This window comes from Lathamus discolor, chromosome 18, assembly GCF_037157495.1.
Source record: "Lathamus discolor isolate bLatDis1 chromosome 18, bLatDis1.hap1, whole genome shotgun sequence".
Classification (NCBI taxonomy): Eukaryota; Metazoa; Chordata; class Aves; order Psittaciformes; family Psittacidae; genus Lathamus; species Lathamus discolor.
The window spans coordinates 6,131,770-6,159,198 of NC_088901.1; the positions used below are offsets into that span (position 1 = coordinate 6,131,770).

A 27,429-nucleotide genomic window follows, 5' to 3' on the forward strand; every position below is an offset into this window, starting at 1 on the left:
CCCTATTCTCAGACCTAAGCTGGCTCGGAGCCACTTGGTAAGGTCACTCCCAGCACCCCTAAAACAAGTGGCTTAAACCCCAGACATGAGGACCCGGAGCCTAGCAAAGGGGCACAAGAGCCCCTTTTGCCCGTGACACTTGCAGCAGCTCCACAGGCACCCAGGTACAGGGACGGGTGGTTCACAGGAGCAGAGCTTGGCAGATTTCCCCCAGGGCCCCCAGCCCTTTGCTCTGTGGGTCATCATTCCTGTCAGGCTAGTTCAGAGTGGCTCTGCCTTTACTCTGGGTGGATTAAGGGGTGGTTGAGCAGTTATTTTCTGCTGCCTTGTTGCTTGGAGATGGGGCTGCAGAGGGGAATGAATTGCATCAGATAATACATTAAACTGTCACTCTAGTAAGTAACTGGAAGCCCTGGTCCCCCCCGGAGAACAGCACAAATGGCAAGAGAAGAAAGTGCCATGGAAGGTGTCTCCGTGTCATGCACACGGGTGGACCAACATGGACATAACCCTTCTTCCCAGTAATTAATGTCAGTGTGTTATTAATTGTAATAACCATCAATGTCTAATGAATACACTTGGGCCTCATCAAAACCCCAGCACTTAGCTGTCACAGTTAAAGTAACTGTTGTACTCCCTGATCAGCGGGCTCAGTCCTTCCATCTCCCCCACCAGATCAGAGCCCACCTTACAGCTGCGAAGCAAGCCAGGTGATTGCAGCATTATCCCCAAACCTGGGCTCTGTGCTGAAGATTTTCCACAGGACTTTGAGGAAAACTCTCTTTTCCTCCCTCTCATGCAATGATGAACATCAGTCCTTCACTGCACTTGTTTATTTGGAGGTAAGGACATGATGTGACACCCCAGTGGAACCAGGGTTTCATAGCGTGCTTAAGGAAGGCAAAGACGTGCAGGGAGAGGGCTTATCTTTATAAACCAGCTGCTAAGCTGAAAACACAGAGATGTTTTAGGGTGCTTACACATCTAGATCTGACTAAAAGCGACACATTCCAAGCTATGTTCAGGCCAAGAAAGTTGTCCTTGGGTTTAACAAATTCATGTCAATCGATGAGAGAACCTGAGAGGAAAAGCACCTTGTATTTGTGCCAGGTTTTTGCTTGTGAGCACAAGCCCATTTGATGTTCATGAGGCTGATGGACTTCCAGGCTGAAACAGCATCGTGTTTTGTTGGCTCCAGGTATGGCCAGATGAGGTTCACAATGACTTGAACTGGTCCATGTGAGTGCAGCCTGAGCTGTGGGCAGTCATTCACTTAGTCACTTCCGTGCCCTGACACACGCACGATGCACACACCATGGCAGCAGGGAAATGTTATCACTCTGCAATGTTTTCTTTATGAAATCACTTGGCTGGGGCCTGTGACCCCAGTCAATGCTTTAGGACAATAGGTGCATCTTGGCTCTCGCTGTTCACAGAATCCCAAGGGTTGGAAGGGACCTAAAAAGATCATCTAGTCCAACCCCCTGTTGTAACCTTCCTACTGCCCCGCGAGTCTCCTCCCCTCTGTCCCTCTGTTCGCTGCAATCCTCCCACCGTACTCAGACCTCCAGGTCCCGAGTGGGTCCCATCCAGGCTGAGCTCTGGCTGGTGGCAGGCAGTGGGAGACTCACCCGACCCCGCGCACAGCCGGGTGGTGGGAGCAGCAGCAAACACATTTACATACATGTAAATGTGTGTCATTTGCTGTGCAAAAATATCCTGTCTCTGAGATACGGGGAAAACATGGTTCTGACTCAGAACTGATGCTATCTCTCCCGTCAAGATTAGAGTCTAGATTGTGCAACCCAGCTTAACTCACAGTATCAGTTGCTATGCAAAAGGCAGTGTCTCACACAGAGGTGTGGTCTGACCCACGATTGCAGCACCCACAGACCACAGCTGGTGGATTAGATCCAGCACAACTGGGAAGCTCAGCCGAATTTTCAGGTTTGATCCTAAAAGAAACTGATTATTCCTCGTAAGACTGGGACTGACCTCAGACCGTGGTGATACCAATGGGATTCAAGAGCTTTGAATGCCTGTGAAGAAACTGCCCCTAAAGACAAAAACCAGAAAAGGTGAAAGCACTTAAAAAAAAATAAAGAAAAGAAGAAAGGAGCAAAAAACTTTTTCCCACAGGAAACTTCCATCACTATTGTATTTTCCCTAAGGACATTTCTGTGTCTGTCACTAGAAATTACTGCTGTCAGCGGTAATGCATCAGAGGAACAGAGGGCTGGGCTTTGGTGGTCTGAACTGGGATGTAAACCACCGACACAGCTCGGCTACAGTGAACAAGGGTACTGTGTGACAGCTCCAGCCGCGGCTGGAGGAAAGCTGATGTTGGGGAACACGTGCGCTGCTGTCACAGGCATGTGCCTGGTGCCTCTCCAAGGCTGGGACATGGCTCACACAGGGCTCACCAACGGCCACAACAGAGGCAGGTGGGAGGAAGGTGCCAGGGGCAGATCCCCTGAGCCCCGCAGAGCCCCACAGTGTGTGCCTTACACATCAGTGCACCACAATCGAGCCTGAACCAGCTTATATGGGAAATAATGGGAAATGACACCCTAGAAAATGCCACCAGCTATGCAAAGCTAATGAAAAGGTCCCCCGGGAACAGTTCTGCCCTGCAGATAACTCATCCCTCCTGATCTTAATGAACCCACTTGCAGTTTTGATGTGCTTTTCTTGCATGGCCCTCGATGCCCTAGAGATCCCAGAGCCCGGTGCTCCTCAGAGAGAGGGTCTCAGGCCCGAGGAACGTGATGGAACTCAGAGGCAATGGTGGAGGCTGCTAATTCTTCATCGTTTGTAAAGGCAATAAAAGAGGTTTCTATGGAACTAACGTATGGGGAAATGTTCGTATCATGAGCAGTAATTACAGTAACTGCCTCTGCCATCCTCCTCGGTTAGATTTGAGGCAGACTTCACTTCATCACTATAGGTTTGTCTGCTAAACCTCTCTTTCACAACAAGAGCCCACTGTGAGCTGTATCCACCACCCTGAGCTCCTTGTGCTCCAGCACGGAGTCTCCTCAGGGAAGCTGCAGCGGAGCGGTGCTGCGCACCTCTTCTCAAGGGTGCTTAGCGAGGGCTTTGCATGGAGGGATTTCATGGCAGAAAGGTGCGGGTTGGCAAATCATCCACAGACAGGGACAGTGGAAGGCCCTGACCCTCTCACTTCAGCCTGGTGTTCAGCAGGGGAGCAGAGGCGAGGAAGGGTGTCTGCTGTCCAACTTGTTGCTGGATATGGACAGAACTAAATGGGATGAAGAGGGTGTGGACTGAAGATAGGGAATGGGATCTCTGGTGATGCAAGAACCGTCTTTGTGCAAGGGCACGGCCCAGGCTAGAGCTCAAGGCTGTGGCTGTGTCCACCCAGGCGGAGGTTCGCCACCACTCTCTGCCCCACAGGGACAGAGGTTTCCTCTCCAAGCCTAAAGAAAGCCAGAAGAACCATGGCTGAAGAGGATTTCAATCCCTGCTGAGCAAATGCAGTGGGTAGAGCTCCCTGCCAGTGTGTGCTTGCTGCAAACCCCCTTCAGTAACACTCAGCACCTCAGACCGTGAGGCCTTGGCACGCCGGCCGTCGCTGCTCCTGTGCCTCCCATCAATGCTGCTTGGGCACCTAACACAGAAAAGGGTCTTCCGAAGTTTTTCCTTCACTTGGCACAGGACAAAGTTACTCTCCTCGGGTTGAAATACCTCTTACCTGCCTGGCCAACCCACCGCGATGATAGCAGTCACTCTCCTGTCACGTAACTCGGTCTGGAGAGCGTGAACAAACACCAGCAGGTTTAAACTGCCACAGTTCTGCATCTGGGCTGAGCAGTGCTCAGGGCAGAGATCCAACACTGTCTCTGCGTGTATACCCCCCACAAAAAGTAATGAAAGCGCTGGGTCCTGGCTTTCCCCCTTGGCTCCTTTAGGGAAGGTTAAAGCTGCACCCATGCACTAAAAACCTGAGGCCCCTTTAAAAGCCCCTGCAGGAGAGGTGACACATTGGATTTCACTGCGTTTCCTCAAGACGTGACATTTGCGTTGGCTCGTGTAAGGGGAAGGAAGGCATCTCACGCCTTTCTAAAGATCTTCACACGCATGAGCACCCCACGGAGCAAAGCCTCTGCCCTTCCCAAGAGAGAGATCTTCAACAGGGATTTGCTATGAGGGGAGACAGGGCTTCCGGAGCAGTGTCCATCACCAAGAGAGCAATCGTAGTAAGGCCAGAGGGTTTGGCCCATCTGCTACAAGATCCCACGGGACCTATGTTCAGAAGCTGTGTCCTGCTGCAGGAACAGGCTCTGCAGGTTGGGGGCCGGGAGCTCAGGATTTCGGGTGGGAATGTTGAGGAGAAAACTGCTTAAGGGGCTGGGGCTCCTTTCCCTTTCCTCATTTTTCACGCTGTCACCCCACAGCTGGGTGATGCCAGGGAACAGACGTCGCTTAATGCCAGCTGCTATGGCTCGGAACCAGGAGCACGAGGCAGGGATGGTCCCCACGTGCCACTTGAGCCAGCTGGGACACAGGCAGTTCATAAAGGATGGGTCCAGGAAACCCCTGCTTGTCCTAAGGATCCAGGAACAGTGACTTCCATTCCTGAAGGATGCAACAACAGCTCCTGCACACCTTCAAACAGGCTGAGCGAGACTCCTCCACAACTACTGCTCTGCTCTCCTCACTGCCCACAGAGGCCCGAGGAGCCGGCCCTTTGCTTTCATGGAGAAGGAAGATTTGCTGTTTTGAGGTATTTCCTAATGGTCATGCCAGCAGCCTCCTCCGCTCCGTGCTTCCTCACCCCTTGCCCAAGTAGCTGAAGGCTATGAAAACCACTGGAGGTCTGATGGAGTCACCTCAGACCGATGCTGAAACTCCACATGGTGGAAATTCAAGGAAATCAGTTTGAGCTTATGAACGGTAATAACTGCAGCCAGGTCAGCAAAATGGCAAGGAACAATCCTGCCGATGCTCCCGTTCAGAAGCAGCCCCGTTTCACCCCCAGTGCACCTCCTCTGCTCTGTCATAACCGCAGCAGGGCTCCACGGGACCCAGTTAACGCCGTGCTGGTTCTCCAGCCTGGCTGTAGATTCCGTGCTCCCACACCTGCCTCACCTGGCAGTTAAAGACCCGACCCAGCCTGCGCCTTCCTGCACAGAAAACTCTGTATAAGAAACATATATTTTTAATGCAAACACATTCCTGGGAGCACAAAGGCACCTGGTGCGGACATTTCCTCATTGCTGGCTGCATGTGCCCAACTGCCATTAGCACTAAAGAGACATAACAAGAGCCTGGGAAGACCCATCCTCTTGGGTGGAGGCTTATCTCAGTGCCAGGTCATCAGAGGAGTTTTCAGGGTGATTCGCAGGGATTAAGACCTCCCATTTCAAATCCCTGACACTTTACACTCCCCATTGGGCTGCACACTTGTAAAATCACTGAGGGAAGTGAAACCAGGGCACCCTAGCACCAAAAGAACCACAAATGTGTGCAAGTCCCCTATGAGCCTTGGCAATGGCCATGCTCTCAGTTAACTGAACTCTTGAGCAATGCCTTGCTCTGACCATTCCCCACTTGGTTTCTTACACCATCAAAAGTGACTACTGACTTGCTTTTGACTTATCTGATAAGTCAAATATCAGATAGTGCCACGGCAGCACAAGAGAGGCTCTGATCATCTGGAGCTGCCAACACACCTTGGAGTGCGTTCACCAGACACGACCGGGCCGATTGCACTGCCTGTGCCCATGGAGCGCACGGGAGCCAAGGGGCAGCTCAAGGCAGAAGTGAGCTGGGTTTGGGTGGCCAGGTACTCCCTGAGGTTCTTCACAGGAGGCACTTCCAGCCCTTTGCCCAGCTCAGGTAAGCAAAGGCCAGAACTTGCATTTCTGAATCACCTTTCGGCAAGAACTGACCTTTCCCCTGTGGTTATGGATGGAGAAACCTTCCAGCAGTGAGGAAACCTTCAGCAGCTCTCATGGCTTTGGGCGCTCATGGCAGCTCAGGGCACGAGGTTCAGCTCCATCAACAGCAGCCCAGGATGGTGATGCAGACACCACACTGGACACTGCGATGTCAGGGTTCATCCCTCCCACCCTCTGCCTACCAAGGCCCTCCAAGGTGAAAACACCTCTGACACCGCTCAGCTTAAGAACCCAAGCTCAGGGTTTAGACTTGGCTTTTAAAGGCTTAGATCGGGGAGCAGATAGGGACAAATGCTGGGGTAGGAAGCACGGCTGATGAAATGCTACAACTCTTTGTCACAAGCCGTGTGGGGACACCTCAGAAACCTCCTTTTTGGTAAAAAAAAAAGAGAAAGCCCTAACCATCAGCCTTTTATTTCCTGCTGATGGCTCAGGACTCTTCCCAGTTCCCCTCTGCAGCGTGGAACACCGAGGCCACTTCACCCCCTGCTCCTCTGGGAGCGTGATTCTGGCTTTGCAGGTTATCTGGGGTGGGGAGGGAGCAGGGCAGAACGATGGGGTGCCGTGCAGATGACTCTCATTAATTTTGGAAGGAGTTATAAAAAGTAAGCTTTAAAGTCTATCCTAAATATAAGGATTCAGCTGATTGAGAACTCAGCTGCCTCTATCTCTTGGGCAATCACGAATACACTTCTGCTGTGTCACTTCAAAGGCACAGCACAGCTGGGAGGGTTTTCATCAAAGCTCCTGCATGTCTGGGGGAGGTTTCCCCCCCATGAATATACATCACTGGAGGCTCCTTTTCCCAGCTTTTCCCATGCCTCTCTCTGATTGATCCTCATTTCATTCAGATGAGCTCTTCCTCTCTGGATGGCTAAAGGGCAAGAGACAGCTCTCTCCAAAGCTTTCCCACTCGCCTGGATGCCTCTCCGAAGCTTTTCCTCTCATCAGAGAGGGGGAGGGAGGGAGCTGTTCAGACAAGAGATTGAGCCTTTAAATTAAATTCTTGTCATCTGAGGGCTGGGCCTGATAGCAGCGGGGGTGGGAAGCACATGCTCCCAGTATCGGGACTGCGGCCAGATCCTCATCTGGGGCAAACGTGTGCCAGGGGCCTGAGCTCAGCACCCGTGCCACCAAACCCACAAGCCTTAGACCTGCCGGCTGCTGGGTGAGACCAGCATCGCCCCTCGATGCGAGCTCCACAGCCTGGGACATTGCCTGGAACTGCTCAAGTCCCCTCTTTTTCGGTGGGGAGGGAGGGCCGGGCAGCCCGGTGGAATTCCAAACACTCAACCGCCCTCCGCTGCGATTGCACAAGAGCCGGGACCCGGAGCGCATCCAGCACGTGCAGCATGGGCCCCTCTCCCGAGCCCGGGTGGGAGCGCTGGGCCCGCTGCCACCGCGGTGCAGAACACGTCTGCTGGCTGGGGGCCAGAGCGGCAGAGCCAGAACCTCAGCTCTGCTCTTCTGCCCTCCAGCCTCTCCTTGCGCATCCCCTAGAGACAGAAGGACCCCAGGATGCTGCTGCAGCGAGGGGATGGCACTGACACCGCTGGCCCTGCTGGTGCAGGTGAATGAGGACGTGTTCTGCTGACGAGTTAGGGCTTTAATTTTACAAATCTATGCGGTGACCCAGAGAAAAGCGGTCCCCTTGGAGACCACCAATGTCTGCGTGTCCAGCGAGATCTTCCTCCCTTCCAGTGAGACCCGCTGACAGACAGGGACCCTCCCTGAGCACTGCAGAGCTTGTTTCACCAGGCTGCGTTCCAGCCTCCTGTGCATCCCCACACAGCTCAAAGTCCCACAAACGCTGGTGAATCCCTTTTCCAGGGAGACCAAACCAGGTCCCCAAGGCCACATCACCCTCATGGGGACTCTGCCAACACCGTAGCGAACACCAGGTTCTCGTTGGCACCTACAAACCCTGTTCCCCACACTCCGTGCCAGGCTGTGACCCTGCCTCCGCAGCAGGAGCCCTTCTGGAGAGGCAGCCAAAGCCGGGTGAGCTGTGCTGGTGCTGCTGGTGTCACTGGGACCTTCCCAGTGACAGGGATGGGATTTTTCCACACCAGGCCCCGGAATGGTTAACTGGACCCTGAATGGTTTATCACTTCTTTCACCGGGGTGTGTTGCTGGATTTACTTTGACACAAGCCCCTTTCTGAATTGCAAGCTGGCAACAATAAAAGGGAGAAGTCTTTAATTAGTTATCTGGCTAATTAACTTTTACAGCACCGTAGAGCTTTGGCATCCAAATGTTGCGATGCAAAACATCACAAACATTCAAACAGCGACGACCCAGCCCACCAGGAACCTGCTGCCACGGGTGGTTGTGGGGGAATCGCTTGGTGCAGCCTGGCCAAGGAAATCCACCTCTGGCTGTGCCTGCACACCCACCGCTGCAGACACCCCACCTTCTCCTGACGCTGTTCAAATCGCAGATACAGAACACACACGGCTTCCCTGCGCTGTTCTCCTCCTCCCCAGCATGTACACTCAATACTATTGGGTGAAATCCACACAAGACAGAATTTATTCCCTGCCTGTAAGCGGTGCGCAGGGATCCCTGCGTCCTCCTGCCATGCAGGGGAGTTTCACAGCCAGGGCCAGGGTACCGGCATCCCACAGCCCTGAGCCAAGGCAGGGTGACACTATGGCCCACAGTAGGGAAGTGGGATACGCTCTGAGGCCTGCGGGGTGACCCCCGAGAGCACAGTTTGGCTCAGGGAGTCCTACAGACAGGTTGCTAGAACCAAGTGGCTCTCTCTGTTGGAACATGCAGGGTCCCCACCGCTTTTCCCACGCTGATCGGTGAGAGCCGGGGGTTTCGGGAGGCACGGTGCCCCCAGGACATTCCCGTGTTGTTGTATCTGCACCTTGTGGGCTAGCACATGTTTTACTCCGTGCGCTCCGGAGTTTCGCCGTTCCTGCATGTCCAGGCAAGCTCCCTAACTGCTTTCAGCATGAATAAAAGGCACCGTGCAGGGGAAGGGACAGGCGTCAGGAAGAGCCAGAGGAGCAATGGGCAATGGGAATGAGCCCACCCGTCGATCAGAACTGCCCCATGCATCTGCCCCATGGCTCAGGGCAGCTCAAGGGAGGGGGGTCCCAGCTGTGTCCACTTGGTTGTAGTTCGGACTTTAGCTGAGGTCTGCGTGAGTGCGCAGAGCTGCACACAAACAGCAGGTCACAGGGAAGGGAAAAATGCCGCTGCGGCTGCAGTGACCTGCAGAAGGGGCAAGGCCCTCCCCGCATCCCACAGACATCCCATAAAAGATTCCTCTCCTCATGCACTTGCTGTGAGGGAAGTGAAACCTGCTGGCGGAAAGGATTTCAGTCCCTGAGTGCCGGGTTTGTGTCTCGCTCAGCAGGGGCTTCTCTTGCTGAGGAAAACCCCAAATCTCTGAAGATTTGCCCTTGCTGAGCACTAAAGCAGCAAGGCATGGTGCAGGATGAGCTGAATCACTACTACAGGGGAGGAGATAAGGGGAAGGTTGTCCCTTCTGGGTACCAGCATGCCATATTAGCAGTAACGAGGCTCATAGAGGAGAGTCCTTTCCCTGGCACTACATGCTGCTTGTGCAGGTCTGAAAGGGCCGGGAAACGCTGTGCTCTCCTTGGCAGCTCCTCAAGCCTTGTCTGACCACCCCTAAAACCTGCTAGAGTATGATGGTGTAATGAAACCATGACACACGTACAATCACCTACGGGGTGCAGTGTCTGTATGGGATTGCTGTGTCCTCCTTACCATCAGGAGCAGCCTGTGCGTATCACCTCCAAATCACGACCCCTCTATCAGAACTGTGTCAGCTACAGTGGCTGTGTACAGCCAAAGCCCAAGTTCCTTTAAAAACCCTGCCCCAGCAGAGAACATAAAGGATATGAAATGATTCACAGCACTCGTACAGGGAATATTTTATGGTTTTGTTTTTGCTTTTCATTTCAAGTCTTTTCAGACCCGGTTTTAAAAACAAATCAAGCCCATTCTCTTCTCCTTCTCCCGGTGACAGGCTGCCCAGATGCCTGTCTGGGTCAAGGGGACACTGCTGCATTTTATTTTACCATCTGGCATTGCCCAGCTCTGCAGCTCTTTTAACCTCTTCATTCTCAACAGCGTTTTGGTCTTGGCTCATCCCATCTTTTCCCCCACTTCCTTCCCTAAACCTTCCAAAGTAACTTCCCCCAAGCCCAAACACTCAGAGGCCTGGATGCTCAATGCTGAGCACTATCAATCCGGATCACATTCCTTTAAGAAGTTTCCCCCGTCATCCAGTGACAACTACTGGGAGATGTCACTCTCATTCCCAAAGACTTTCAGTGTTGAGAATGTCCGTGACAAGTGCCACCTCCTGTGCCCGCCTGCAGCGTTCCCATTCCCTTAGGCTGAGCAATCCCACCCGCACAGGGTTGTGAGAGCCACGAGGAGAATGAGCTTTGTCCTACAGGAATTGAAGATGCTCTTCCCAGAACATGCTGAGCTGAAACTTCCCCTGTTTCAACAGAAACCTCCTCCAACTGCATCATCTTGTTCAATTCGAGAATGAAGAGCTCTCAACATTTCAGAGAGAAGCAAAAATAGGCCTCTTCATGTTTTAAGAAACTGGAAACACTCGGCCAGCCCCTCACACAACCTGGTGCTGACATTAGTGTAAGAGCACACGGGCAATGTGCCATTCATATCAGGGATGCCCTGGTCAGCTGTTTCACGTGTGGGTTTGCTCTCGGTGGGATCAGTCACTCTCCAAAGCTCACCGGATGCATCACACACAGATCTGCAGAACAACTGCCCGGGTGGGCGAGAGCGGAAGGAAGGAGCTGGGATGACAACACCTGGTGCTGCCTGCTGCCTCCAAAGGTTTCATAAAATCACACCCCAGCCCGAACGGTGCCTGCCTCCCAAGAGGAAGACTCCATTTCCTGCAGGGCCCCTCCTCGAGAATGGAAGGTGTCACTCAGTCTGCCTCAGGACAGGCTGAATCACCCCTTGCGTGTGGAGAGGTGGGATATCGAGACTTCCCCAGGTACATCGCTACTGTGGCAGACGGACCCACAGATGAGGCACTGTGGCAAACCCATCCCAAAGCATTTATGCTGCATATGAGTAAAGGAGGGGAGCACACAGGCACAGCGGCAGCGATGGGCAGCGACACCGAGCCCAGCCCTCTGCAGCACCAAGCATCCTGCTGCAACCCTCCGGTCCCTGCAGCGCGCCCAGGGGCAGCCCTGCTCCCAGCCCATCGCACACAGCGACCCGCGGCGCCCCGGGCTGCCCGGGCAGGAGCGCAAACGGTGCGCGCAACACGAACGCCGGGCCTGCCACGGGCGGATGCTGTCGGAAGCGCTCCTGCGGGCAGAAGCAGTGCCCAGGAGGGCAGGAGGCGACGCAGAGGGCGCAGGAGCTGCGGCGGAGCTTGCCGAGGTTTAAGCAGGTCTCCCCAAGAGCCCATCGCCGGAGGAACCCGTGCTTTGTCTGCCAGGCAGCGACACCTCGTGGCCTCCCCCCGACACTCGTGTGTCCCGGGGCCGGTCCTCGGTGAGGCTCTAGGCGGAGGAGCGTGGGCACAGCGGGCGGTGCAGCCCAGACTGCAGGGCAGATGTTCCACAGGAGAGAACAGTGCGGTGAGACTGACCCCTCGCAAGTGCTCACTGAACATCACACAGCGCCTTCAAGGGAAGCTGCCCGAGGGCTTCAGCAAGATCTCGGTGAGGTCTGCCCTTGGCTTGCTTCCTACTTGGTTCAGGAAGCATAAGAGCCCTGTGCTGGCACCAGCTCTGCAGTCTGGATGCTAAAGGGAACAGACCTGCAGCCCTCCAGACCCTTAGCACTGTTTTTTCCTTATAAAGAGTTATTAGTTCTCTTTGCATGAGGGAGAGAAACTTGACAGAAGTAAAACAGAGGCAGCAAACCAGCCAAGGAGCAAGAAATGTGCTGGGCACAGAAGCCCATGGTAAGAAGAAATGGAGATTTCTGGAGAAAGCTGTGACTGAAGGAATTTGTCACCATGTCTTCTCCCGCTGAGTCACACCACGTTCATCCGATACCACTGTGACAAAGATACCAGCTTTTGCCAACTCAACCCAGCTCAATCACCTCTTCTGCCACTCAGTACCCAGAACCTGACATTGACCAGTGCAGCACAGGGCCGTCTGCCGGGGAGGGAGGGGTGTTCTGTCTTGGGAAGACACCCCTTTTCCCTGTGCTGGTGTGACCTTCTGTGTCCCTCTCCCATTCCTCTTCCTATTGGCACAGGCCCGGAGGTGACTGTGGGGGGCACAGCAGGAGCTGATGTGCCAACCAAAGAGCACAACCGATGGGCTGTTTGTCCTCTCGCTGTGCTCGGCACAACCGGTACCCCAGGCACGCCAGTCAGGCTGTAACACCCCGTGCCAACTTCGAAACTGAGCTTTGCCCCAGGAGAGCTCTGGAGCTGAAGGTACCATGTGCTGCAACCACAACCACCTCCAGGTTCCACAGCTGCCGAGGCCAGCAGCCAATGTGCTCCCCAATGAGGCCACGCAGGGACCAAGAACAATCCATGTGTTGGTACAGTCCTGGCTACCAGTCCTGCTTTTGGCTGGGGTTTGGGGGTTCATGGCTAACAACTGATAAGTGGCAAGCGAGGGATAAAGGAATTGCAGCACCAGCACTCACAGAGCCCAAGGGTTTATCAGAAGGACACAAGTCCTTTCTTTTGCCCACGCTTTAGGGGCAGATCACTGTCCCCATGCACTTCACTTCCCCATCTGTAAAGTAATTCCCTAACTCCTGAGAAACATTCTTAACCTGCTAACATGAATGAAGAGAAAATCCTTGATCTCTTGTAAACACCAGACTATCAATCATAATCTCACACGCTACTGATGGATGATTGCTTTTATTCCTGCTAGGCTATTATTAGATACCTCATGCAGTAAAACCTTATTTGATTTGTATTCATATTTCACAGCCACACAGGTACATTCCAAAGGTCCATTTTCTGATGAGGTGCCCCACCAGATAAGGCCCGCGCTGCTCCAAGCGTTCCTTCCACACGTAGCCTGGGACCAGGGTTACACTGGAGGGCGTAGTGCTGCAATCTTTACGTTTCCCTCTCACCGACAGCACTCCCACACCTCGCATCACTCCTCTCCCGGTTCCGGGGGGGTGCTGCCTCTGAGCCGGACCAGGAAGTGAGGATGCAGCGCACTGCATTCACCGCTGCTCCTCCGTAACCCGTACAGCTTGATACCAGAAAACAACATGATGAAAACGTAGCAAGAAAGGAAATCTATGACAAGCGGGAAAGTTCTGCTTCGGCATGTCCACCTGGGGAGTCGGAATGCTGCTGGCACTGTGCGTCCTGCGCCAGGCGAGAGGTACAGTACAGCCGCCGCTGTTACGGTCACTGCGCTGTGCTCTGGGGCTCTGCTCGTGGGAGGGAAGGCACTTACAGGTAAACTTTAAGCAGTTCAAATGGGAATGATTCACGTCAAGTGAAATGTTCCCCTGTAAAGAAACAGCAATTTAAAACCTGTCTATGGAACGTGTCTTTTGAAGGCGAGCGATGTATGCACTCATCTTTACTATGAGGGTGCTGAGGCGCTGGCACAGGCTGCCCAGAGAAGTGGAAAATGCTCCATCCCTGGCAGTGTTCAGGGCCAGGGTGGACAGAGCCTTGGGTGCCATGGTTTAGTGCGAGGTGTCCCTGCCCATGGCAGGGGGTTGGAACTGGATGATCTTAAGGTCCTTTCCAACCCAAACCATTCTGTGACTCTGATCTACCGGAAACAAAAGGTGCCAGGGAAGCCCAAGTGGGAAGCGTGCAGTGCTGCATCCCAGGTGTTCAGGGTAGGATCTGCCTTCAAGGAACTGGGATTGAAGGAGCAGAGCCCCAGTGTCCGCCTTACCTGGGGCTGGGAGGCAGGTTGACATCTGGGGGTTGAAAACAGGTCACAGTGAAATCCAGCGAGACACTGGGGAAGCCAGTCCAAATGACAGAGCAGGATGGTTCACACAAACGTGGATGCTAATTCTAAAAGCTGTTGAGCTGAAGATGTTTGAGAAGAGATGAGGAAGACGGGACTACATGAAACACGTACCTGTTTCCACAACTTCCAGTCATGAATGAAACCCCCTTGGTCAAGCCCAGGTGATACTCCCCATCCCCAAGGATATTTTAAATCCTTCATGTAATTTTCCCTTTCGATCAGGTCGTGGTCAACTCCCCCCTCCTCAAAACGTTACGCTGCTGTCGAAGGATTTTGACATGATTTTAACCTGGGCTCCAGGAGAGGGGTCTCCACCCGACGTGACGTACACTGTGCGGTATGAAAGGTAAGTGCTTACAGAGGCTGTCCGAGGGCAGGCACGGCACCAGCCAACACCTCACATGCGTATTATCCCTGTCATGATGACCACTGACCTGGCTGCATCCTTTCCCCAGACCCAGTCCTTACCCATCTGGAAAGTGCTCCAAGCTCTGAGCAAGATTTGGCACCCATCCTTCAACCCTCTCCCTTCTGCTTTACAGCAACACGTCTAATATTATGGTATGCTTGTCTCTTCCTTTAGCCAGGAGCGCCTGGACAAATGGATGAAGGTTCCTCATTGCAAAAATATCCACAGAACCTCTTGCAATCTGACCTGTGTGCTGCCAAGCTTGTTTGTTAAAGTCCGGGCTCGAGTAAAAGCTGTTTCTGGACAACTGCGGTCACCATGGGCAGAATCCCAATTCAAGGAATACTATTTGGATGGTGAGTGTCTGCCAGGCTCCAGCCTGGATGAAGCTGGATCCCCAAAACAGTGCTGGCGTGAGCAGATGAGGAGACCCCACACCACGGAGACAGTACCAAGCTGCCTTAGGAACAGCAGAGATTTGAGTGAGCACAGACAATGAGCCAGGATCATTTGAAAATCAGTCTTGTAGCAAGTGGCAGGACTTGTTCATCAGTGCCCCAGGTGAACAAACAGGCTTCCAGCTCTTCACAAAGCAGAGGGGATATGATAGATAAAACAGAGGTATTCCCTTGCCTTCCTCCATCCTTCATGTCTATCACAAGATAGGAGTAAGAAGTGCAGATCAGTCACAGAAAAGTGTTACTTCTGTGAAGCAGGGCACAAGCAAACACTCTTCTTATGTCTGGTCACTCCATTACAGTGGAACTGGCTCCCCCGGTGCTACATGTGAATGTCAAGGAGAACAAAATCCATGTGAACGCCTCCTTCCCTTTGGCCACCTGTGTGGAGAGCATCTCTTGGATGTATGACTTGAACCTCTGGGAAGCTGGATCTGATGACAAGGTCAGTAAAAGTGGCACGTAGATGAACTAGAGGAATGATGACCAGCTTGAACTGAAATAGCTTCACATTTCTGGGCAGGGAGGGACTGAAGAAAATGAAATGGCCAAACCAGAATGAAACCAAAGCCTGAGAAGAAAAGTAGATGTGTGTGAGCATCCTTATTTTATTGGTAGTTCCCTGTTTTTGTCAGAAAGATGTGATGGGGAGGCTGCACTACAATCAGTATAACAGGGCAATAGTGGAGTTTGGGTACCACTAACAGCATGCCATGGCAGAACAGCCCAGCACCAGCTGGAAATCCCACCCTGGAATCCCTATGCCCTAGGGAGATGCTTGCTACAAACAGCAATCAAGACATAAGTGCCTCTCCAGGCACTTTCCAACCACTGAGCCACACACACAATGAGGGCTAAAAAGGTAGCGAACCACCACCCAAATGATGAAAGAATCAATTATCCAACCCCCTGCTCTTTGTGTTTCTGAGCAGAAGCAGTATGAAGGCATCTTTAGGAAGAACACGGTGAGCATCGATGCCACTGCCCTTAGAGGCAACTACTGCTTAAGTGCCAGATCTTCCTTCCAGAACATCGACTTCAAGCACAGCGAATTCTCCCGACCAGTGTGTGTGCTGCTGAACCACAAAGGTATGGCCCTGCTGAGGACAGGATGCGGTGAGACATCAAATGGTACATTGAAGGCAAAGATTTCCACCCAAATTAGTCTTTCAGCTGAAAAAAATGGGCTTCTTGTGAAATTGCCTGACCAGAGCTTCTAGTGTAAGGTGCCTGCTTTTGGTAGAAACATTTGCATTACAGTAATCAAACCCTGAAATATCTTCTGATAATCCTGAAATATTGCCCTTGAGTGAGGCTCAAGGTGAGCTGAAATCTCAGGAATACTCAAATTTATCCTGAAATATATGTGAATAAAGCCTCATTTTTCACAGTGCCAAGTAAGGCACTGCTGGGATCACCATTCCTTTGTGGCTGTGGCTCTCACTTAAATCTCATCTTAGACAACTCTCTTTTCCCCTTTCTGCATCTGTAGAAGACAGACCTTGAGCCTAAAAATCATTGAGATTTTGAAAAGACAAAATCATTCAGATTTTGGAAAGCAAAGCTGAGTATAGAGCCCGCTGTTACTATAAAAGATACCGTCAGCAGGACGTCATTTTTGTCTTTTTCAGCAGTGGAATGGAAGTTCCCATTTTCTGCCACCATCCCTGTGTTTGTCCTCCCCATCTTTCTGACAAGTGCCTTCATCACCTGCATGCTGATGCACGACGTTAAGGGGAAGAAGATGCCTCACACTCTGGTATGGCCCAACTGGCAGGTCCCCTCCTGAGTCCGGGTCTCACTGACTGTCAGAGGGTAACTGGGAGTTCCGCACTTCCCAGTTTGTGCTCATTAGTCCCGTTGTAAGCTTTCCTCTATCCAAAGTTTTCTGTAAAAGCCATCACTAACTCGCTATCTGTGTGTCTTGTTTCTTTCCCCTGGTAGGATTTCTCTCAGTTAAAAGCTGCTGGAGCAGCCTGCCACTTTGAGCTCAGTAAAGAGGAATTCTTCAGGGACTGTCTCATCTGCACCGAGAAGCCAGTATCACAAAGGAAGACAAACAACACTTTAGCAAGAAACAACCTACCATGGGTGGCTTCTTTCCTAACATCATCATCATCATCATCACTGGAGAAAGAGGAGGAGGAAGAAGACAGCAGTACTTTCACTCCATATACTGAAATGAAGTTTCCAAACAGACATCTCAACTGTCAAGCATCCAGAACAGCTCAGGGGGAATCTAGCTTGGACTCCAGATCTAGAGGCCTCTCCGTGGACAGTGAATCTCTGCTCGACCTAAGTACCTTGGGTTTCTCTTTCTTTCCAATAGGAAAGAATGAGGTGGACACCGCAGGATCCCAGGGGAATGAGAGGGTGTCCCTTTCTCACGGCTCCTCTTTGGGAAGAATATCGCTCACTGATGTGAGATTCCCAGGTCCCAGGGAACAGGGGCAGCAGGACACAGCCAGGGATGAATGCCTGGGAATGGCTCCTCTGCAAACACTGATGAAGGGCACTTGTTTCAGCCTCCCAGGCACTGAGCACTGCGTGCACAGGCAGGGTCATCATTTCCCTGGGTGTTACCAGCAACCAGCAGCTGATCCGCAGGCCCAGCTAGGGGAGATCTCCTGGCTCAGTGTGGATCCCAGCACGGAGCTGCTCATTTCCTTCCAGACATTACAGGTGGCAGAAGATGAAGGCATTGCAAGTGACTGTGACAGCGAGAGCTTTATGGAGGGGACACCCCCAACACCCACAGTGCTCAGGGATGCATCTGAAACTTCAAATATGGAGGAAAAATATGATCAGAAGTTTAAATTCAAAGGCTACGAGCACACACATTACATGGGAAGGAGCTAGAATGCCCCAGCAGCTCTGCAGTGAGGCAGACGCTGGAGAGCTCCGGGTATCCAGGCAGGGATATCCAAACAAGAGCAAGGACACACATTGTATTTATTCACCCAGAGTTTCTACTGATGTCTGTCCTATCGAGGCTTACGGCTTTAGGGAGACAAAAGGGTTCTTTTTGGTGCTAGGTAACGAGTGGTGCTCAGCATCCCTCTGTACCACTCAGCCGTGGTAAGGTGTGATGGCTCTGAGCCCGCCAGCGGTGCAGCACGCACTGACACCTCCCCAAGGTGCTCTCTGTTTCAAGAGAGCAAAGTCACAGTGAGAAGTGTGCACACGTGTGTGTGTGTGTGTTTATTTATGTGGGGTTTACACTGATAGACTTTCCGAAGGTGGAATTCCCCTGCGGTGTGGAAAGGCTGAGATCTGCTTGATGCAGAGGCAATAACATTTTGGTACCTAACTCTGTGTGTGCGTGGTTTTCTGTTTCCCAGAACTACAGAGGCTGAGGGCATCTCACCTGAAAAACATTCCACTTACATCAGGAGCCCATTATGGGCTTCCTAATGGGAATGGAATCCCAGGAACTTTTTGGCCAGATCACTCTGGGTCACTGGAAACCCAGGACTGTGACCAATTCTCTGAGCAAAGAATCTGATCAGAAGTTCACAAGCAAAAGGCACAGGGGAGGCAAGGCCTCCCCTGCACGAGCAGTACCAACCTTTTCAGTGGATTTCACATCTCACAGAAACAAACTCTCTCGTTTCGTTCCAGTAAAAGGATAGGCAGAAAAGCAAAGGGTTAAAAGTAAGAGGGAGGCACACAAGAGCCATTCTCTGTATTCGGAGTTGGATGAGGGAAGGGTGTTGAGGGTGGGTACTGAAGCTGACATCCTCAGGGAATCCAGAGAACAAGCAGAGAGAGGCAGGGGTTGTAGGAGGGGTTGGGAAAGGAGAAGTACAAATGAAGGCCCTGAAGTCACATAAAAAGGGGAGGTGGGAGAAAAGATTTATCAACGAGAATTTTCCTTTTCTTTCTTACCTGTCCTTCACAAAGTGTCCTGGGTACATCCTGCACTGCAATCCCTCCAGCTCCTTTAGAACGATACAGATCATCCATCGTCACCACCCATCTTCTTGTGCAATCAAGGAAAAGCCTCCAGGCTTTGAGTTACAGGAAGCTCTGAAGTTGTGCAACCTCTACAAAATTATTTTGGCATTTCTCAGCTCTGCAAACAGGGCCCAGGATCAGCTCTTTGTCTTGTCCAGGTTTTGTCAGGATGGAACTGCAGGAAAGGCTGGGGCCAGATGGGCTGCATCCCGCTGCTCCATGCCTTCTTTCACTGGGATCGCTTGGAGATGTTCAGGTACCAAAAGATTCAGAGAGGTGGATCCTGGGCTATTTGAAAAGTAAGTAGAGAAGAGCGGGCAGAAATAAAGTTTTAAGTTACAGTCTTAAAACTGAAGTCTCAGGTGCGCTGCACCTCTGCCCTCTCCTGGCTCCTTTCACAGCAGAAGCATGAGGCAGTGACAGGAGGGAAGGAAAGAATGGAACTCCTTTTAGCAAGTAGGAACATCCTGACGAAGCACTGTACCTAAGGAGATGTTGGCCATGCTGGTGGGTAGATGTGTCCTGTTTAATAAATCTGTGAGGCCTCTGCATTTGTCCAAGTGAGAGGAGAAAGACAAACTGGCAGCTATGCACCAGTGGCACGGCTGGAAGAGCGCAGCCCTATTAATCCCAGAGCAGGCAGGAAACTTCAGGGACAGAAACTCCATGAGATGAAGAGGTAAGCAGAAGGGGTTGTAATTTCTACCATGTTTGGCCTTAAGGCTGGAACAGTGACAGCAGAATTTGTTTAGTGCACAGCTGGCCTCTGTGGTTTAGGGTGGGTATTCCTGTTAAAGCTTTTCTAGGGCTGAAGCAATCCCAATATGAACATTCTCAGTGCTCCAAAAGACAATCCAATTGGATTTGCTTTGGTGGAACCTCATCTTCATGAAGTGGTCCAGTTAATCCTAGGCAAAACAGAGGACTGTGGACAGGACCTCCCCATTTAGGGGGCAGTTATGACCATAGGGTAAGAGTAAACCAGAGAAGTAAGCCAGGGAGGAGGTAACCCAGTTTGTGGCATAAGAACAGCTATACCATAAAAATGGAGATACAGTGGTGACAGGAGTTCCCCAAGCCTCAAATGCGGGCTGCACGTGTGAGGCTTTCCCCCCTTCAGCCATCCTGGGAAGCAGAAGCAGCTGTTTGGAGGTTACACACATCTGGTGGTTCCAGAGCCATATGTGGGGACAGGCAATTAGCTTCCACTTCTCACCAAAGAAGGAAACGTCTCTCCGTCCTCTGAGAAAAGCCTGAAAATTTCACTTATCACCCTGTAAAACTCAGCCTGCTACGGAAAAGGAACTGCATCTCTTTCTTGTTTAGATTTCATACAACCCTACGGTTCTTAGCATACAGCATTCATGACACTCGGTAGAGCTTTGTCTTGTAAGCAGCCACAAGAACGGACTGTAGGTCTACAACGGCCTCTGAGAAAAGCCACAGGCAGCACGGGCTCTTCCTGCAGGAAGGTGACAGAACCTCCGGGCTTGAGGAGAGCGATGAGGACAGTGGGAGAGCTTAAAACCAGTGGTCCTCTGACCTTCCTTTTAAGAAGTTACTCGAGGGTGTTTCTTCAGCACATGGGGGCTTGCTCCCAGCAGTTTACAACCAAAGGAGCACAGCACTAAGGCTGAATGTCTGGAGTTTTGTGTGCCAAAGTTACCCGATCAGAAAAGCGAGCCCCAAACCTGAGAAACTTCCGTGAGGGCGCTGGGGCAGGAAGCTATCAGCAAAACAGCACTTGGCTCTCTTTCAAAAGCTGGGGATTTTCTAAGCCTCTGGCCTGCGCACCTTTGTACAGCGAGGTGCGTGCGCCCAGGAGGGAGAGGTGCTCCTCTTGTCACTCTCGGGTGCTCTCACACATGCGCACAGATCTGTAGCTGGTGATCTCAGGTGTGCGTGCAGGCAGGACAGCAGCTCCGCAGCCTGTTACTGAGCAACAAATCCAGCACAGCCTCACAAGATCGGTTCCTGTAGAAGGTGATTCACCTGCACGCAGATCAGCTGCCTGCTCCCCAGCCCAGCTCACACAGCTATTCATGAAGAAGTTCCTGATCGTCTTAGCTGCACTTTCAGTGGTCGGTAAGTCCTGACTTCTCCTTTCTGTCACTGACGATGGTTGTTTCAGTTTGATCCTGTAGCATGGGAAGTAGCCCAGTAGTGCTTACTGAAACAAGACCTGGAGAACAAGCTGTTGCCTGAGGTTGTTCAAAAGCTCTCTTCTGCCTTCCTCTCCTTTTAGTATCTGGAAGGTACAGTGGGTGTGCTCCGTGTTCCAAGGATTAATAGGGAGAAGAAAAGATTCCTTAACTTCAAAGCGTCTGCCACTGATGTTACACCCCAAATCCTGCAGGAGTAAAGGACATTCACTGACCTGGGGAGGTTTGGATCAGTCCCCATGAGTCTTAGGCAGAGACACAAATGAACAGGCCAAATTCCAAAAGAGATACAAACAATGGATCCCTAAAAGCCTACTTCACATGTGGCAAACTCACTCCAGGTGAATCAGGGATAAACTTGCTGTGTTTCCAAATGCCACCTTTACAGCAAGAAACCTTACCATCATCTGCTCTTGTGCTGGTGATCTTGCACTGGAGGGAAGGCACCTTCCGAAACTTCTAAACCAGAGGGACTTAATGCTGGGGAATATCCTGGGTTTTCCCTGCCCGCACTTGACTGTGCTTGTGTTAACTGCTTTGCATAGCTGTGTTTTAGCATGGATAAATGTGGGAAAACAATGAGGGCATTGGTGACTCAGTTTTCATGGAGCTCAGACAGGGAAATCCACCTGCTTTGGACTGACTGCTGCATTTCGGCCTTGCCAGGAATCCTGTGCTGAGTCTTCCATGAGCAGTGGCAAGGGCTGAACTGCAGATGAGGTCAGGAGAAAAGCCAGAGCAGACTGCAATCCATTTCAGTGTTGCTTCCCTTCCCAAATGCCGGACACAGGACTGAGAACTGGGTCCATGCTGCTCTGCCTAATTCTCTCCACCTTTAGAGAGGCAGCTGGAGGGAATGCTTGGAGTGAGGATCCAGGAACCGATGGGCTTTAGTTCCTGCTCTACCGCAACTGCTCCATGTGATCTTGTCCAAGTCACCCCCATTCAGGTTCTCAGTTTTCCCAACTGTAAAATGGTGCTGCTGTTACTTACTTACCACACCACTTTTTCATGGGGGGGCTCACTGATTTGGAGTTATTTTTCATTTCATCAGCACTCCCATTTACCACCACCACAATGGGATTGTTTGTCTTCAGCAAGGGCAGGCTGAAGCCCAGGCGTGTTCAAGGTGTTTATCGATACTGCAGACCAAGAGCTGAGTAATGTCCAAAGTATTTCCCTTTGAGGATGCATCTGCAATTCAAATTCAAACAGCTTACAGATTCTGGAGGTTACTCTGCGAGTTAGATGGTCCTGAGAATGAGCCTTGAGACACTTCTGCACTGGGCATTCTCCTGACAGGAGAGAGCCCTAAGTCTCTAGGACACTTGTCTGCGGTGCCTGCTCAGAGCCAGTTTGCTGCAGGTGGATGGTGGGGTATTCTGCTCTACAGAGGCAGCTCAGAGCAGGGGTGTGTTTGTCAGGGGCAAGTGACATCTCTGCTCACCAGAGCCAGGACCCATCCTCCGTAGGGAAGAGGCACAGGGCTCCGCGTGCTGGGAGCTGGGCGAGTTGTTTGCCTTCACGCCGGCACACCCAGATCAGAGTCCAAGCGTTGGGTCTTAGCACATCGCTGTGTGCAGGCAGGCTCCATCCAAGCAAACAAGGAGCAACTGGAGGTTAGCGGCAGTCGCATCTTCAGTGATGTGAGACTCATTGCAACATGTCACTTCCCTGAGTAAGGGCAGAAAGCAGAGGCGTTCACAGGCATGAATCTGGCCCTGAAAACAGGTTACTGTTCTTGGGTTTCCAGCTATTTAATCGCTTTAAAAGAAAGCTGATAAGGAACTCAAGGATTCTTTTTCTGACTCCTGAGGTTTTGAGGTACCTACAGTGCTGTGTGCAGGGTCTCAAGTCCTGTCCCATTAAAGCTTCTCTCTGCAGCCCACCTTTACCAAACTGGAGGTGCTGTGCCTTATACTTCTGTTGGCTAAGAGGCTGAGCAGCACCAGGCCCACATTCAGCTGAGGGCTGAGATGTCACAATACACATTTTAACATTAGTTTCTTTGCTCCGCAGGCATTGTGACTACAGAGAGGTCATCATGTGTGAAACGCGTAGTATTTTCTTCTACAAACTTTGAGAACATCCTGACATGGGAAACAGAAGCAGATATTCCCCCTGGCACCACATTTGATGTCCAATATAAGCAGTATGTGACGTTTGCTTCTCTCTGAAGTGCTGTTGTTCCTGGGGACACTGTTCTCAGAGAGAGAAGGGCCGAGAAAGAAAAGCAGATTTTGCTGTTCCTGCCATGTGTTTTACTGTTATGGAAACGGTTCTGCTCAGACAAGAACTCAGTACAAGACAGGGTTATTTAAACTGGTAGATGGTGCCCGGTTAAGCAAATAGTTTCACATCTTGGGTTGCCAACTCTACTTCATTTCTGAGCTACTCTTTGCCTTCAGCAACTTCCTTCTCTCTCTCCTGCAGTTTCCTGTAAATACTGTAACAGCAAATGTCTTCCTCCAGTTCAGTCCCTAAAATTAAGTGAAACCAGACCAGTGCTGCGCAATAGCTTTGTCCTTTGGGGCAGTCTGCAAACCCCGCAGCAAACCCACACGTAATCATCCAGTGTCAGAGCTGGGCAGAGAGCCCCAGAGCCACTGACTCGGAGGACACTCCCGTGCATACCTTGCAACAAGCTGCACTTCCTCGAGGCAATCGCCACACACAAGCCAGCAGCCAGAACAGGCTGTAGTCCAGGGGAGGTTCCCCTGTTCCTTTGCCTGTCCATCCCCTGCCACTTGCTGATTGCAATAATGAATTTGGTTGGAACTAGGTGATCTTGAGGTCCTTTCCAACCCTAACTATCCTATGATTCTATGAATTTAAGAACCACCAAGCGTTGGCAGAACAGCCTGTTTGGGTCATTCTAGAGGAGGGCTGAATTGCTTCTCTTGTACAAAACTGACTAACAGCTTTTTTTGTCCTAAGGTATGGAGAAAAATCCTGGCTGAACAAGCCCGAGTGCCAGAGCATCACACAGCCCTTCTGCAACCTCACTCGTGAAACAGAAAACTTCACGGAGCACTACTACGCCAGGGTGAGGGCCACTGCCCAGAACCACTGCTCCTCCAACTGGGTACGCTCAGAAAGATTTGAACCCAGGAAAGAGAGTACGTACCCCTGCCGACAGCTGTCATCCTGCTTGTGAGGGGCTCATTCCAAGTCTTGCTGATGGGCAGAACAGCATTTCTTCTCCTTTCAGTAATGCAGGACTCCGTGCTGGCTAGGAAGGGAGGGAAGGCCTGAAGGAGGCTGGTATGGGCAGTGAGCCCGAGGAGGTGTCTAAGATGCACACAAGATGATCTGGTAACATATCAGCTTTAACTTCAGCTGCCTGTTCTGTCTTTTCTAGCTGTTATTGGAGCACCAGCAGTGGAGTACATTCCTTATGAACGCTCCATAAAGTTCCTTATCCGCCCCCCCTACACTCCGCTGAGAGACGAGGATGAGCGCCAGCTAACCGTAGAGGATGTCTGTAGCAAATTTGGTGCTGTGGAATATCACTTAACAATATTCAACCAAAGGACACACCAAAAGGTAAAGCACAACCTCTGGCCATGAGCCACCGACTTTCCTATGCCACATTTCACGTAAGACTCTCAGAGCTTTCATGTGATGAATGGGTTTCTCATGTGCAAGGGAAAGCGTCGGAGTCTTTGACACGCAGTAGACAAGAGGAACTTGTCTAAAATTCTAGAGAAGATTCCAGAATTCCTCTAAAATTCTGGAAAAGAAACAGGAGATTCCCAGGATATGGGACTAAACCAAAGAACCACTGAAGCAGCGCAAGTCTTAAGGAACTCAAATGTAAAAATTCAATATAGCAACAGGTGAAAGCAAGTGATGTGTTTAGGATTCTGTATATAGAGAATTCTAGTCCTGTAGCATCTTATTAGTACACAAAGTGTGAGGCTGAATTTTTGCACTCTGGTTTGAAGAAAATGTAGGTATTTAATCGCTCTAAAATACAGAATTTGCTTTTATTGTAAACAGTGGACAAAGAATGAGCACAACAAAGAATTTGAAGTTTCCAACTTGGACCCAGACACCGACTACAACGGAACAGTATATTTATCTCTCCTCCAGCGAAGCAGCAAATCTCAAGTGTTTTGGGTTAAAACACTAGCAGGTGAGGCTGTTGACTCTGCTAACTTAAAAATCCAGCTGGGACCCTGGATACACAAAAGGGACTGATTTTCAGCTGGTTTAAGATAACATGGCCTTGCTAAAGATACTGAAGCAACACTGACTTCTCTAATTTAAAATCTAGTCCTATGAGCCTAGACCTAGAACATCACTCGTCTCATCTCTTGGTTTTCCTAACCCAACCCTCTGAAACTACCTTTCCTCCTTGTTCTCTGCCCCACTAACCAGACCACACGTGGCTCCTGTACTGCTCCGTGGCACTTGCCCTCTGCACTGGACTAGTGTTTGCTGCCGTTAGCCTGGGGATCTACAAGTACGTCAAGCAGCAGAGCGCACAGCCCATGTCTCTGGTAAGTGCTCTGAAGCACTGCAGCAAAGCTCTGGAACACCGGGATGCTGTGCAGGCACTTAGCATTGCTGCCCAAGGAGGGTGCCTGGTCTGTATTCCTCTGAAGGGTCATTCCCCAGGAAAAAAACCAGAATCCTTCTGCCAGCAGAGCAGATCCCTGGGGGCTGTTCCTGGCTTTTACTGATATTTCCCCAAAGAAAATCTTACGGAATCTAAAGCAAACTCCTAAGAATCACAGCTTCTTGTTAATCATTCATGTCTTTCTATTTGTGTCAACAGGACTTCAGAGGGATTTCATCGTTCCAGCCTCTTACACTGACAGTGGAGCATATTATAAAGCCCATTAATTTATCCAAACCTTCACTTCTGATCTCTGAAGCGCAGCTGCCACAGATCAGCCAACATTTGGACACAGCACCAGAGCCACCATGGTCTTCCCATCCACCAGAGACTCCGTATCGGCAGCAGCCGGATGTGCCCACGCTCCGGCTGCCTGCGCGGCTGCCCGGTGTGGCCACTGCAGCTCCCATGGGTTACGCTCCTCAAGGAAACCAGCAGAGCATTCCCACTGCCACATCCAGCAAAGTCCTGCCCCTCACCTATGGGGTGTGTGTCGACAACACAGACCATGCAGACAAGGAGAACGTGCAGCCAGACCAAATGCTGAAGGGAGTCCCTCCAGATTGTTCTGCTGGTGGGAAGCTCCTAACACAGGTGCTGGGCAAGAGCCACGACCATTGGAATTACAAAGCACAGGGACCAAAGCTGGCACTGTGGGACAGCAGTGACACAGGGGAGACAGTTCTCTTAGAGGGGAGCCCTGAGCAAACACAGCAGCTGCTGCTGCAGATAGATGGGATGGGAAGGAAAGTGCTTGTATCCCAGCTGCCACTGCCTTTGCTGGAACACGGAGGATGCTACAGAAAACAGACAGCAGAACTGCCTGCAGTGACAGCTGACACGGACTGTGCTCCAGAGGACAAGCGGCTGTCACCTCTGTCAGCAGCTCTCCTTTTCTCAGTCAGTGCTGGCAACAGCTTCCCTGGAGAGAGCACCCCGGAGCGGTGGCTGTTGCCAGGTTCATTCTCACATCCTGCAGATAAACTGCAGCTCCCAGAGACTCAAGAAACGGAAACATTAACAGCAACAAAGGAGCTCAGCTGCACAAAACTGGGTAACGTTGTGTCCCAAGACACTGCTGCAGGCTGGGACGGAGGCACTCCTCTCACGATGCTGTTCAAAGACCTGGACTTAAAAGTACTGTGGGATCAAGATGAAAACACGGAGTTTTATTAGGCTGCCTTAATGATACTGAATTCCAGATTACTCTGCTTGTACGGAACGGCAGCCCACCCTGCAAGCCACACAATGCACATAGACACAGCTCCCCTTGGCTGTGTTACTGGCCCAGAGCTGTCAGACTGTTCCCCCTGTTCTGTTGTGGAGATGGATACCTTTGCTGATTTAAATCCTTCTTGGCACGCTGCAATACTCTATCTTTGCACTTAAATAACAGGCCTTTACTTCTAGCATACTCTTCAAGTTTATTATAAATTGGACTACTTTAAAAGCTGAGCTAAGATTCAAGTTCAAATTCCAGATTCAGTTTACTGAATTAGCAAACTTCACAACAGAAACCGTGTTTGCTCTTTACCAACACCAAGGACCCAGCTCCAAGACATACCCATCCTTTGAATTCAGGTGCAGACATATGCAAACCTAAAAGCATTAAATGCATCATGGTACAGTAAAAGAATTAAATATCTGTTGGTGTTCTCCCCTTGGATGTATGATCTGTACAAAACAACAGGCTATTTCCCTGAAGTGGACTTTGCCTTTAAAGCAGCCACTGATCCTGTACAAGTAGCTCCTGGTGCAGCAGTTCTGTGTCCCATGTGCTGTGCCCATTAACACCTGTGGGCAGACAAAGCCATTCTCATCTCTGCCACAGATCAGTGCAGTCTGGGCCCTGCCTGGATGTATTTCTCAGCTGCTGCTCCTTTCTTTCCCTGAAACAGACACTTTCCCTTAAAATCCCCAGGGACAAA

General features: G+C 51.2%; 2 protein-coding genes and 1 long non-coding RNA gene across 4 annotated transcripts; 2 read left to right on the forward strand and 1 right to left on the reverse strand.

The window, feature by feature from the left end:
- Positions 1-12,782: 12,782 nt before the first annotated feature.
- LOC136023364 (uncharacterized) lies at positions 12,783-18,738 on the reverse strand. Its single transcript, XR_010616552.1, has 2 exons — positions 18,647-18,738; positions 12,783-15,329 (listed from the first exon to the last, which is right to left on the reverse strand). It is a non-coding gene; the product is annotated as an uncharacterized LOC136023364 (long non-coding RNA).
- Positions 13,089-18,081, forward strand: IFNLR1 (interferon lambda receptor 1). The gene is made up of 7 exons (XM_065697669.1): positions 13,089-13,279; positions 14,114-14,237; positions 14,475-14,656; positions 15,061-15,203; positions 15,691-15,847; positions 16,390-16,517; positions 16,703-18,081. Exons 1-7 carry the CDS (start codon positions 13,222-13,224, stop codon positions 17,615-17,617), a joined length of 1,707 nt encoding a protein of 568 aa, XP_065553741.1. The 5' UTR covers positions 13,089-13,221; the 3' UTR covers positions 17,618-18,081.
- A 1,123-nt stretch (positions 18,739-19,861) lies between the features above and the next one.
- On the forward strand, positions 19,862-27,142 carry IL22RA1 (interleukin 22 receptor subunit alpha 1). 2 transcript variants are annotated; one of them, XM_065697665.1, is made up of 7 exons: positions 19,862-20,800; positions 22,897-23,029; positions 23,815-23,996; positions 24,239-24,423; positions 24,880-25,015; positions 25,261-25,382; positions 25,661-27,142. In XM_065697665.1, the coding sequence occupies exons 1-7, from the start codon at positions 20,758-20,760 to the stop codon at positions 26,675-26,677; spliced, it is 1,818 nt and encodes a 605-aa protein (XP_065553737.1). In that variant the 5' UTR covers positions 19,862-20,757; the 3' UTR covers positions 26,678-27,142. The 2 variants fall into 2 exon arrangements, with proteins under 2 accessions (XP_065553737.1, XP_065553738.1); XM_065697666.1 differs by lacking the exons at positions 19,862-20,800; positions 23,815-23,996 and having other exon boundaries at positions 22,926-23,029.
- Positions 27,143-27,429: the final 287 nt, after the last annotated feature.

What these genes read in the sequence shown, in the direction of transcription:
- IFNLR1 (XM_065697669.1), top strand. Translation starts at nt 13,222, where the DNA reads ATGTCCACCTGGGGAGTCGGAATGCTGCTGGCACTGTGCGTCCTGCGC. An exon ending in TACACTGTGCGGTATGAAAG is followed by an intron (nt 14,238 to 14,474) that starts GTAAGTGCTTAC and finishes CTCTTCCTTTAG; the next exon opens with CCAGGAGCGCCTGGACAAAT. An exon ending in AAGCTGGATCTGATGACAAG is followed by an intron (nt 15,204 to 15,690) that starts GTCAGTAAAAGT and finishes GTTTCTGAGCAG; the next exon opens with AAGCAGTATGAAGGCATCTT.
- IL22RA1 (XM_065697665.1), top strand. Translation starts at nt 20,758, where the DNA reads ATGAAGAAGTTCCTGATCGTCTTAGCTGCACTTTCAGTGGTCG. An exon ending in AGCTGCACTTTCAGTGGTCG is followed by an intron (nt 20,801 to 22,896) that starts GTAAGTCCTGAC and finishes TTTGCTCCGCAG; the next exon opens with GCATTGTGACTACAGAGAGG. An exon ending in GCGCACAGCCCATGTCTCTG is followed by an intron (nt 25,383 to 25,660) that starts GTAAGTGCTCTG and finishes TTGTGTCAACAG; the next exon opens with GACTTCAGAGGGATTTCATC.